Source organism: Mangifera indica, chromosome 2 (assembly GCF_011075055.1).
Source record: "Mangifera indica cultivar Alphonso chromosome 2, CATAS_Mindica_2.1, whole genome shotgun sequence".
Classification (NCBI taxonomy): Eukaryota; Viridiplantae; Streptophyta; class Magnoliopsida; order Sapindales; family Anacardiaceae; genus Mangifera; species Mangifera indica.
This window is the reverse complement of record NC_058138.1, coordinates 16,169,365-16,182,631: the sequence shown is the minus strand read 5'-3', so window position 1 is coordinate 16,182,631 and position 13,267 is coordinate 16,169,365. Positions and strand designations below refer to the sequence as shown.

Below are 13,267 nucleotides of genomic sequence, written 5' to 3'. Positions count from 1 at the left end.
CTACATGAGTCTGTTATTCCATGTGACAATATTGAATTGGAGCTCCACACCATGTGACTGATCAAAGACATATTATATCAAAATATCAATTCTAAATCGAATTCGTTTTAAATTCGAAATAAACTGAATCGATTTTTGAGTTTAAATCAATTCAATTCGGATGTAATACTATTTAAAAGTGTGTGTGTATATATATATATATATATATATATATATATATATATATATATATATATATAATATTTTATTGTTTATAAATTTATCGGCAAGTGGGAACATGCAGTTGGAACTTCATATTTTATTTCTGCTAAGAGGTATATAGGTTCCGTTTGGGGGACACTTTCCTAAATACAAGGTATTTATTTTTCCTAAGTTTTACTGACCCGGGTGCATGCATAGTGAAATTTGATATAACACCATTGAATATAATGTTCATGATTGATAAAGCTAAGGCTAAAAAGTCTCCCAATTCCGCCCTTTTTTTTTGCGGCAAGACCAAATATTTTATCGGCTTCGGTCAATTAAGAAAATGAAGTTTATTTTAGTTGATTTGAACTTCTCTTACATGTGTCACAAGACAACGAAACAAAACTTGGCCAACTAACCATGTCCCAACCGAAATTTAATGGGACGAAATTTCCACCTTTTAAAAGTCTATTTTCCTGTTGGTTTGGCAATTCCTTAGCAGGACAAGCACGGAAAAAATAGTAATGCCAAAAATTTTAATAATTATTAGGTATTATTTTATTTTTAATTTAAAATTATTTAATTATATAATGAGATATTATATATGTATTTATTTATGTACTTAAAAATATGTATTGTTAACTAAATTAATAAACGTGTAGACAAATAATAAAGGGGAAAATTGTTGTGTTTGCGTGGGAACTAGTCATTTGGCCTTATCTATATAACATAATGTAAAAGGAAAGGAGATTTATGAGGCACTTCATTGACTAATTCCCACATTCTATTGTTCTAATTTCAATTTTCCATGGCTTGAGGAAAACCTTTTTCCAAAACTTCTAGCCGGCCAATAAGTGGTGCTTTGAAATTATTAAGAGAATCTTTTCCCTTAAATAAGCAAAACCATAGAGCAAACCCAAGTCCACTTTTTCTGTTATTTGAATCAATCAATAACATTACATGTACATTTTTTGAGTACATAAAACAAGTATACAAAATTTTAATATACAAATAATGAGTTATTATATAATTAAATAATTTTAAATTTAAGATAAAGTAATACTCAATCACATAATGACATATAATTTGTATACCAAATTATATACAAAAAAATGTATACATGTAACATTGCTTTAATACTTAATAACCCTCTAAGCTTATTTATGTTTATATTCTCTAATTTCAAACTTAGGTAGCTTTTTGTTTTACACTCTATTTATCTCAATCTAAAAGATGATCAAGTTATTATTTACACCTTTTCCCCACAATTTCCTAATTTCAACTGAATTTTCTCTTCTTCAAAACAAGTTACATCCCGTTGTTTAATTAGTTTTTTTTTTCCATAGTTTTAATATTATATTTTAATCAAACACGCAAGCATGGAAACTAAAATATAAAAGGGTTTAAATACCAAGTAGACTTAGGATTGGGTTATAAAAAAAATTTAGGATAAGGTTTTATCTAGGATTAATTTACGTGGACATTACATCATTCCATCTATTATGCATGATCTCACACAGGTTATTTAATAATGAATAAAATTTATACAATTGTCATACTTATATATCATGAAAACATATATACAATTGTCCTACTTAAAAGAAAACATAAGTTTTGAGACACATATTATACTATACTCGTATATATGTGCATATATTCATATACAAATAAGTATATAAAAAAAATAATGATAAAAAAAAATGTTAACTTAATTATAAAAGAATTATCATTAAATCGAGGTCAATAACCCTAAACACTCACATGTTTTTAACATGACCTTAAGGGTTATAAATTTAGTCATTTAGTTAAGGGCTTAGCCTGTATAAACTTTATATTTATGTACTTTTTCATAATGTGTCTCTTCTTTGTAAAGTTTTCGATTATAAAATATTATATTTTGTGTCTCAATCTATTAGTGTTTTTGTTATTCTTAGTGAATAATATAGTTACACTATCATCATAATAGATTATAATTTGTTTAGAAATAAAATCAACAAGTTGTTCAAAAATGTAATACTTTAATAATATAACTTGAGAAGTTATCCTATAGCAAGCTACAAATTCAATGCACATGGTTAAATCATATTTCTCCTTTGCCATTACTTTCTCTTCTCCTTTCTCCTCTTTCTTCTTCTCTTCTTCCTCCTCCTTTCCTCCTTTCTCCTCCTTAAGTACAATTTCACCGTCAATTATGGTTAAACTGTTTGCATAGTGTCACCCTTGAGCACAGGGAAACTTCTTACAAAACTTCTCCACTTTTTCCTCCTCTGTCTTTCAACTTTTTAGTTTTTCTATTTTGACTTTATCCTATTTTTCTAAACGTGTGTCGGGTTTACGTAAATCGAGTATTTCATCACTTTATTGACCAAACTACCAATGGCACATTAATGGTCAGGTGAGGAACTTTGAATTTATAGAAGGAATGATGGAAAAGATTTACAATACCGCTCTTTATTGAATTTATGTTAGATTCCTTAAACTAATTATGATTAGTAGTAATTACACATACATGTTGCATGTAATATCTTTTGACACTGAGCGGATATCATTCATGCATGAAATAAAACTTCACAGTATTATATAGTTGAAAATAAAATCCGAGTTAGCAGTTTGCAAATGCAACATGTTTGTCCTGTTGGAATTTCTTATTTAAGCATACAGTGATTATATACTTTTATTTGATTAAAATAAAATTGACTAAATATATAATTTAGAATCAATTTTGTTAGGCATTGTGTGATCATATTGTAGATATCAATTACATTTCATATTGAATCTTTTGATTTAAGTGGTAAGTGTGAGTTGTTACAGTTTATTGAACCTTTAATAAGAGAGTTCAATAAACATAAGCAATACATGTACCCATTAATTGATATTATGTTTTGGTTATATGTGTTATTAGGTAGGGAGACCGGTTCATATGTCGACAATTAATCGAATGGGCTACTGTTTCAAGTCGCTTAATCAGGTTTACCAGGAGCCAAAATCTTCTAATTTCATGTATTATATAACCTGTAGGTATACAATTTGTTATGATTTAATCAATCCTACATATCTTTCTAAACAAATTTAATCAGTAACATTTGTTCCTCAAGAAATGACAAATAAATTAACTATAAAATAAAGCTGCCTCCTATAACCTTAAGGTTAATACAACTCAGAATTAAATCAACACTATAACAATTTCAAATCTATTATTTTTCGCTATATTTTTCAACGCTGAGGGAATTTCTTCTTTCCTTTCTCTTCACTGCTGTAAATTGCTTAACTGCTGTAGGGTGCAGGTCTGGGCATGTCCTTAACAATACCACAGGCAAGAGCATGGTCAGGGAGATTATATTCGTCCCTGAGAGAGCGTGCAGGAGAAAGAACGCTGGCGTAGAGTTGTTGTCCAAGGTAAGCCCTCTCCCAGTTCTCTGATCTGAGATTCCACATTCCAGCATTGTCGAACGTTAAGACAAGGGCAGCCCAGGATTTGGGGAAGACTTGTATTGTATGTCTGCTTACTGCGTCTAGTAAATTGTAGTTGCTTCTCTTCTCTGGACTCCACTTTCCAGGCTCAATTCTATATATATTGTATTAAACATAAGGAAACAGTGATAATGTCAGTAATTAAACAAATTGTGGGGTGAGTGAAGAAAGAATTACTTTATTTACCCAACGGCAAAGAATGAGTAGCCATCCATTTGCCATGATTGGATGCTCTTCTCGCTGTTTTCCAGGATAATCTCCACGAAGTTGCGGAAGGTCGTGTTGAGGACGATTGGCTTCAATGAAACCTCTTTAATTTCAGCTGGTGGCTCATCAGGAATTGTGTCATACTTGAAAACTTTATCGGCGACTCCGTAGTACTCTGCGAGCTTGAGTGGGGTGCCTGGATCGGTGTGAGAGACACCGTTAAGGGCATAACGAAGTTTGCCATCCACCGTGCTGGCATTATTAACGAGCTTGATCGTGCGGGTGATGTTGATGGCACCATAGTGGAAGGAACCCTGAGGGTTCGGTCTGGCAGCGCTGGCAGTCAAGTTCCAACGGAAAGAACGGAACTGGTTGAGTGACCAGGCCCAATTATCCGGAGCCTGGGGAAGTTCCGGGGAGGCCAGCTCGTTGCTTTCAGCATAACGGATGATTGCCGTGGCTGACAACACTGTTTTGATGAATCGGGAGGAAGCCACCATGTAGTAGTCCTTGGGAGTCTGGTTAGAAGTCACAAGCACGGCATAGCACTGTCCAACATGAACATCTAGAGAGTCGTAATCATTCTGTACGGTGTGCGAGCCGTCCATCTCCACCAGCTTCATACTATGGCCCTGGATTCTGAAGTTGAGCGAGGTCTTAATCCCAACATTGCAGATTCTATACTTGTATGTCTTGTTAGCCTTCATTGTAAAAAGCGGCTCGCCCTGTCCATCGGGCTGTCCGTGTTTTCCATTGATGAGGATACCATTAGGCCGCCCAATTGAGCGACCACTATCCAACATATTCCTGAGATCAACGTGGCTTTTGGTATACCAATCACAAATGAGAACAGTGTAGTCATCTTCAGGATATCTGTCATAAGGAACGGGGACGAATTCCCGGGTATTTACTCGGAGGCCACCAAAGCCGCCAGCTGCCTTGTGAAACGCTGTGGAGGGATAGTAAATGTAGCTACCGATCTGGTCTTTCACCTGGAATTTGTAAGTGAAATTTGACCCCGGAGGAATTGGGCAGTTTGTTCCAATAACTCCATCCATCCAAGAATTCTTTCTCAGTTGAATGCCTTGCCTGCCAGGGATTAATTCTAGAATCAAACTAATATAACACAAAATAGGAGAGAAATGAATGAATGGATTTAAATCCAAAAGCAATAATATAATAAATTAATCACCAAGTAAAAAGGATTGGCTCGTCAATATTATTGAACACATTGACATGAATGTTGTTGTTGGTGGTGGAGTTAATATTCGGCCCTGGAAATTCATCATTAATGAGAATAATCTGTTGGAGAGTTCCCAGGGGTGAGCGGGTGCCATAACTCACGTTCCATTCTAAGAATATGTAGGGATCTTCACCCTGCACCCCTAATGTTGATGTTAAAATAACAAACACAAAAAGCAATATCAGCACTCTATTCATCCCTCTTTCTCAACTCTGTAAATTAACTTTGCGTCTTTTATACTTTATATTATACTTCCTCTGTGTTAATGGATATACATATTCATATAAAATATACAGATGGGAAGAAGATGCATAGTTGGGTTTCACTTGAATGGCCTTTCAATGTTCCATCTATATATATATGGGATAACAACCGTTCAGTTTCGGTAATCACTCTGGCGCTGGCCCTTCAATTGTGCTACCCCTATCATTCATGGCTATTCTTGGCAGCATTCTACTGTCTTCTTCTTTTATTTTTCAATTTTAATTTCTATTCTTAGTTGGTTTTCACCGGACAAAACATTGAAGACAGTGCCACGACTACTCTAAGTTTAGAATGACGCAGCATGCATGTGTCCCAAATTTTCTAAATTAGGGCAAATCTTAGTGGAATTTTTTAGACTCCACCCTCTAGATCTTTCAATCATTCTTTTACTTTTTTTTTTCCACATGTGACTGTTTGACAAAAATGTACCCCATATTTTATTAAATTTAAAGAACCGCCATTTACATAAAAAAAAATTAGCAAATATTTAAGTGGAAGTTTCAGCCTGCAATAAGCCTTATACAAATAAGATGACATATGATGATATCATCCCTGATTTGGGAAGGGTCACAGAATTACAAGCTTGGGAAGAATTTTAGAAGTGCAAATGCCAAGAATCTTCAAGAATATCTTAGGAAGGCTTATCTCGGTGTTGAAAATTAATTTGAATGTAACATTTCTTCACTTTTGTTTCATTGAGTTGATTATAGAGTGAATGAGAGGCACGCATAAGTTGTTTGTGCTTAGACACTCCCGAATTGCGACCCTATCATAGTTCTATCATAGAATGCTACTAAAATGAGTTTATAACTGATTTAGAATTCGTTTATGTAAATGATGGAGTGATAAGTGAAGAAATAGCTTGCATGCAATTCACTCAAGCAATTCTTGTGCTGTCTTGTTGAAGTTTGGTGCAAATATACTGATCTGCATGTGATGACTAACATGTTTAAAATGTGAGAATTATGTTCATGGAGATGAACAAATGAGAATATACGTGATAACCTCAAAATTTGGCCTAGATGTTTAATTGTAATTCAATTTTCGTTCCCTTGGTTTATAGGGGGGGGGGGGGGGGGGGGGGGGGGGGGGGGGGGTGGTCGTGAAATTCGATGTTCCTATGCTCCATTTCATTTCATTTAGATTTATTAACTTGTAATTGCAATGTAATACATCATGTAAAGAAGATGAATGATGAAGATGAAGCAAAGAAAAGAATGAAGAAATTGATGAAACTGTAACCAAAAGGTAAACCAGGTGCAATGTTGTACCTGGTGTGTTTGCTTGCCTATTTAGAATGTTGAATTTTGCTGAATTGGTTTAGAAATGTTCAAGGCTGAATTAGGTTGATGAAAACATGTTAATGGATGCATGCATATTGCAGTTATAGTTGGATTCAATGAAATATGGTCAAAGTAAACAGTGCTTAATGTAAATGAAATTTTGCATATTAGTTTAGTCACATTATGTAATCTAGTTTGAGTTCTTATAATGGCTATAATTTGGGTTAGATATGAAGCTTGACACTTAATTAAAATGGAAGTTTGGTTCTGGTGAGTATTCCAAATTGATTCAAAAGTTGTATGTTTTGAGTTTAGCTTTGTGCAGCCTAGGACATGCATATGCTGACCGGTTGGTAACGCAAAAACCTAGAAAATTTGGATGTGAATTTTTTATGCACAATTAGGTTAAATCTTAACCTAATGTTTAGTGTTTTTGCATTAAGAAGTTAGTGATCATGTTGACTACGTAAATGTGGACTGTTTTGGGCATATTTTGGTGCATACAATGAGAGTTGAACATGCTGCATAATTTGGTTTAATGTTGGCTGAAAATGGCAGCATACATTAGTCGACATTATGTCCAAAGGTTAACCAAAACAGGACACACAATGCATCAAAATCATTCCATGAGGGCATCATCTTGTGCTCTTGAATTGATTGAATATATGGACTGGATTGCATTGCATTCTCATTCTCATTCTCATTTCATTTCTTTTTCAATGGATGTACCTCATTCCTCTCTAACCAATAGTTACATATGTGGTGTTGATTTTTTGTTTTCATTTAGTATAATTTTTAAAAAAAAAATTATATATTCAAATTGTAATTCATATAAAATTAAATCATAATTTTTTATTTTGATTTTAGTTTGATTTGAAGCATAAAATAATTTGGTTTGATTTGATATTTTGTAAAAACTTTTTTTTTAATTTAGTTTGTAAATTTTTCAAATCTAATAAAATTAACCAATAAGTGCACAATATATTTTAAAAATTATTTTATTTTAATATTCAAAATTTGAATTTCATTGCGTAGATCTAGATTTCCCTCCTTAAAATTCGTATATTTTTTTTTTCTAGCTTTAATTTATAAGTAATATTACGTTATAAACACTTTTAACTACATAATTTAATGTATATATAATCTTTTATCATATAATTAAATATTAATTTATTTTTAATTCAAAATTACTAAATTATATGATGATATATTATTTATAATTAATTATATATTTAAAAAAATATAAACATATAATTTTATTGTTAATTTATACGGGCAAGCCAATCAAATCAAGAAGTAAACAAATGCATAAAAAAATTAATGTTGACCAAAGTGGGTTTTGTAAAACTAAAGTGATATTTGCTCTTGTCACCCTTCAGAATTATTGAAACTTCTTACAGTGAAACATTAAATTGGGCTGTCATGATGGAATCAACTCACATGCCAAGAAAAAAACGAAATCTCTTGTCTGCCCAATTCAACTTGTACATATAGGACCATTTCTGTTTAATTGCCAGGTCTTTCTATTTCTACTTAAGCAGGAGCATACTATTTTTGGAGGGTTCTTAGTGGTAGATTATTTTTCTATAATATATTTGAGCATTCAGCAGGCCCCCCCAATGTCCAAGATATACAATCAGCAAAGAAGCAAATTAACAACTATTTTACTAGATTTTTTTTAAAAATTTTTTGCTTTATGATTATAGATAAATTAGTTGAGAGAATTGAATTAAATGGGAATGCGGAAGTCATTTTTTTGCTTTTCTGAAATGGGGTGTTACATTATTATGTTCCCCATTTTCAGTTGACAAAAAGGAAGGAAGATTGTAAAGCTAATGTAATTTTGTATCAAATTCGGATTGCAACAACCACAATAACACCATAAAAACAAGTCTTATGGAGAAGACTAAGATCAGAGGAAACTCGATTCTCGAAGGTGTTGAAGAATTTATCAGAGAGGCAAGGGCCAAGGTGAGCCTGAAGGATGGGTCGGAGTGTGCCCCGCAGCATGTTAGCCTTGGCTCTACCATAGGAAACCGGATCCCTCATCCACTCCTTTTGCTGCTCTTCAGAATGCTCCTCTATTCTCTTGTACTCTAATTTTTCTATCTTAAATCCTCCACATCTCTTTATTCCTCTTTCTACCTCCTCTGTGCTCCTCATATATGCCGGAACATTGAACATATCTCTTGTCTCCTCCTCTATCAAACCCTTTCATTTTTTTTGGGTGCAAGAACTTTATTAAACATTTTTCATTATCAAACTCATGCTCTAAGCTCATACATATATAACTATTATATATTTATCATGCATACTTGTACATATTTGTACATATTTGTTTCTGCTTATTCATAATTAAGCAACCAAATTCTTTTACATAATGTTTTTCAAGAAACCAAGTACTATTATTCATGTTGGGACGCTAGAAAACTTCATCATCAAACAAGAGAATTCATCTGTATTTGATTAGGTTATGCATTTTTAGTCATCTGTTTTGAGTGTCAACTGTATTGCATGAATAAATTAAGAACAATATTATGCATATCCACTTTTAAATTCATAAATAAGTAAACATATTATGTGTCAATATGTGATATGTGTTATTTTAATTTTTAATTCAAAATCACTCAATCACTTGATAACACACATCAAGTGTATGTCAATTTATGTAATTAGAGTGAATATGTATATTTTTATTGTTATATTTATATTGAATGAAAAAGAATATTAATTTATATGTAATAGAGATGAATGTATTTGAAATACCTCATCTACTAGGTCTTGCCAAGCCTGATCCATGGAGTTAGTGAAGGGGTGTTTAGCTCTTGAGTCAGGGTCACCCAATTGATTCTCAGGAGGGCATGATGTAGGTCTTCCTCCCATTAATATGAACAACATTCCTCCTATTGCAATCTCTTCTTTCCTGCATTTTAAAAAATCATCCAAATCCTTTTCTGATTGCTTTGCATAGGCTTCCACAACTTCCTTCTTCGCTCCATCAATCCAGGCTCTCTCTTTGTTCCATGCTGCCGATCTCTTATCCAACACTTCATCCGGTATCTAATCATCACATAATTCATAAATTTATGTTTTAAGAACGGATAACAGGATATAATAATTCCAAAAAAAGAACATACAAATATCTTATACACCATACAAAAACCACACAAAAAGATATAATATTTACTTGGTTCGCCATGGAACCTTTCTGTAATCCGTCTATTAGAGATAATTCTACAGTAATACCGTAACTTAGTACTTACCCGGTTCCTTACTACTTAAATAGGAGAGTGGAAACATCTTAGTTTTTATATTCTCATATCATCCTTGAATAGATTCTTATCTCTTTCTCTCTCCATGTACATTACATAAGATATTTTACTTCTTAAAAGGAAACTTATTTTACTAATAATACAATTCATTATTATTTTTAAATTTGTAATTATGTTCTTTTTATATAGATTTATAGAATTAAAATGCTTAAAAAAATCTTCTTGTCACTTTAATATCGGCATTGTTAATTCGAAGCTTCATACTACCACATATATGTTAAGCTAATATATAGTTGAGGATGCAAGAAAAAACAATGGGTAAAACGTCAATGAAATAGTAAAAAGTGATGATGTATGGAGAGTAATGTGAGTTTCCAGAGGAATATGTAATATACACACACACACACACACACACAGTACCTGGGAGAGCCAGTGCAAGGCACTTAGGCTAACGGCAATATGAAGCTTTCCTTTGGGAAAGAGACGATGATAAAATGAACCAGGCACACCAGCAGCATAATAAGGCTTTGATTTCTTGTCACAAAACAAGGCATTCAACGACCGGAACAAAAAGTTGAAATCATTCGACGGAAGATCAGAAAAAAAGACTTCAAATTCGGGCTCAAACCCACACTCTTTGAGATACCGACGCTTCAAGCTCTCGACAATCATGTCAGTGGTGGCCAAAGTGTTATACCCAGTTGCACAACCCAAGTCGGCTATCCTTACGGAGTCTGCTTCAGCCTTATTGTTGAAGAAAAGCTTCATCGATTTGATGGCAGTCAAAAGCAATGGTTTGCATAAGGTTATAGCCGATGCAGGAGCCTGAGAATTCTTAGCGTAGCTTCCATCATCATCCCCACCTTGCATACACAAAAATCTGTGAAGACCTCCCGCCTTGATGATAATGGCGTTATCAGAAGTCGAAAAGTCCATGGGTCTCAGAGCCCCAAATCTTAGGCAAGGGGAAAAAAATGAGCGAGGGGAGAACTGAGGAATATATTTAATTTGAAAAAGGGACAGGAAACTGAGATGGCGAGTGTCCCACAAAACAAAGGGCAAAGAGGAGCTAGAGTTGAAGAGATCTTTCCAGTGTGATTTGCTTCTTTGTACACAAGAGAACCAATTTTTTCAGTTGTTCTTCTCTTGATATTTTTATGTATGGCGCTGCTGATTCTTCATCAACATGACCTAGCTTACCTGGAATTTAGTACGTACATAGTGATAACCATACAACTATATATGTTCGACAATTTTTTATCATTAAAATTGTCTTTGAAAACAAATTAAATTACATTTAAGTAAGCTCTAATCTTCTGTACTAGCAAAATCATTAATTAAATGTGAAAATATAAAATAATTATAATAAAGTTAGGGCTTGAAATTTCCTCTGCCCTTTTCAAAGATTGTGACAAATAACAGAAGATCTTATGATCTGACTTAGAGATTTTAATGCAAACAATTTTAGATGACCTAGAACTTAATTTCTTGGAAAATAGAGGAAATTAAACTGGTGACATGAACACTTTGTGCAACTGAATCTCTCTAGGGCTAGAAAATTAACTTTTTCAAGAAGAATCGTTGAAATATCAGAATTTCATCAAAAACCATACATGTTGAAAAAAAAAATGTAAAACTTTATTGTATGTAAATATCTGTACCAACTCAGTATGAAGTTTTGATCTCTCAATTGCACGTGGTTGGAGCAAAGGCAGAGGGGCCTGTTATACAGATATGGGATGTTAACAGTCCTTTTTGTTGTGTAGAAAGCTTAAAGCTTCTTGGTAACTAACTGCATTTGCGGGGATGGCCGGGACCAAAAATTATATTTCCCAGATATTGTACATATAGGAGATCAAAAAATGATTCTAAGTCAATTATCTCATGCCATCGTAATTCTAATTAATTATCTTCTTCGAAGACCTAGCTATCATTGATCATCGATCCTTTTCATCTGCATAATTGCATAAAGAAGGCAATAAATCTTGCGTGATCTTTCACTGAGAACAGGACCTACAAAGAATTTGCTAGGCATGGACGAGATATAAGATTTGATTAATTAATGGATTCATGAGAGCAGCTAAACACATAAATTATTTAGTGTATTTTCCAAGAGATTAATCAGCTTAATTGACAAAACTATCTGTTACTTGCCTTTCCTAGCTAAACATAGTCAGTATTACCCTATTATCAATACTGCAGTTGCTATACATGCCAAAGAAATTTGGCCAAGTCCATCTAATTCTGTCCAATCCGAAGGAAAATCGAAGAAAAGTAGTAATTCAAGCTCTTGCTGAAGTAATCAACACCGAATGGTTCCCTTAAATATGATAAAATAAATAGTTTGATTTTTATTATCATTTGCAACACGTTGTAAATGTAGTCTAAAAGATAGTGTTGGAGGTGGAATAGAGAGTGATCCTATGATAGGACTCTAAATACAAAGTATGAGATTTAGATGTCACATTGAAAAATATGGACAACTAGTATGAGGTTTATATAAGTTTGAGTTCTCTCATCTAAATAACTAGTTTTTAAAGTGTGGTTATCTTAAGGTTCATATTATTTGGTATCAAAACCATTATCATATCTTCCTATTGCAATCGTGTGGTGTTATTGTAGTGTTTGCCCAAGACTAGTAGGAAGCTAGCGCATAGCTAGCCCATGTGGGTGTTAGTGCTGTGGAGCATAGTGATATAAGACTTGGATTCCACATTGAAAAATATGAGTTTGAACTCTCCCACTCCTAAGGTTGGTATCATACTAAAAGGTTTCATAAAGTAAAGAGTTTTCATATTCTATGTGGAAATGTTAATGGTGGGAATTGAAGATGAAGCATCAAATTATAATGAAAACATAACACATATATATGTGAGGTGGTCCACTCCACAGCTGGGACAGCTTTCTAGTACAGACTTCTCTGATTATTGAGCTCAAATGGGCAGCTATATATGTCGCTATTGCCCAGAAATATGCATGTACTTGTCAGTTTTGAATGCCCTATTTCGTCAAATGAGCGCTGGATTTAATTGATATTAATTCACTTGACTTTGATTAGAGAAGGGCATAAGAGGCCCCTACCTATATGTTTCAGAATTAAAGGTAGGAATGGGGAGCTTTTTCAGTTTTTTTCGATTGATTGGACTCACGGTCATTGAGACTAACAGTCTGTCAGACCCAAACCATACACCTACCAAAGCAGATAACAGCTCCACTTCTCATCAGAAGTAAAAAAGAAATTTTTCTTAGTTTTACTTCATCATTTAAAGCATACATATATTTGAGTATATCTCCATCATTCAACTGAGATGTGTCAGTGAGGGACAAGTGGTATGTGTGGT

General features: G+C 33.4%; 2 protein-coding genes across 2 annotated transcripts; both read right to left on the bottom strand.

The window, feature by feature from the left end:
- Positions 1-3,352: 3,352 nt before the first annotated feature.
- On the bottom strand, positions 3,353-5,304 carry LOC123208609 (L-ascorbate oxidase homolog). Its single transcript, XM_044626138.1, has 3 exons — positions 5,057-5,304; positions 3,844-4,953; positions 3,353-3,751 (listed from the first exon to the last, which is right to left on the bottom strand). Exons 1-3 carry the CDS (start codon positions 5,302-5,304, stop codon positions 3,451-3,453), a joined length of 1,659 nt encoding a protein of 552 aa, XP_044482073.1. The 3' UTR covers positions 3,353-3,450.
- A 3,055-nt stretch (positions 5,305-8,359) lies between these two features.
- Positions 8,360-11,724, bottom strand: LOC123207806 (gibberellic acid methyltransferase 2-like). The gene is made up of 3 exons (XM_044625287.1): positions 10,347-11,724; positions 9,421-9,714; positions 8,360-8,865 (listed from the first exon to the last, which is right to left on the bottom strand). The coding sequence occupies exons 1-3, from the start codon at positions 10,860-10,862 to the stop codon at positions 8,503-8,505; spliced, it is 1,173 nt and encodes a 390-aa protein (XP_044481222.1). The 5' UTR covers positions 10,863-11,724; the 3' UTR covers positions 8,360-8,502.
- Positions 11,725-13,267: the final 1,543 nt, after the last annotated feature.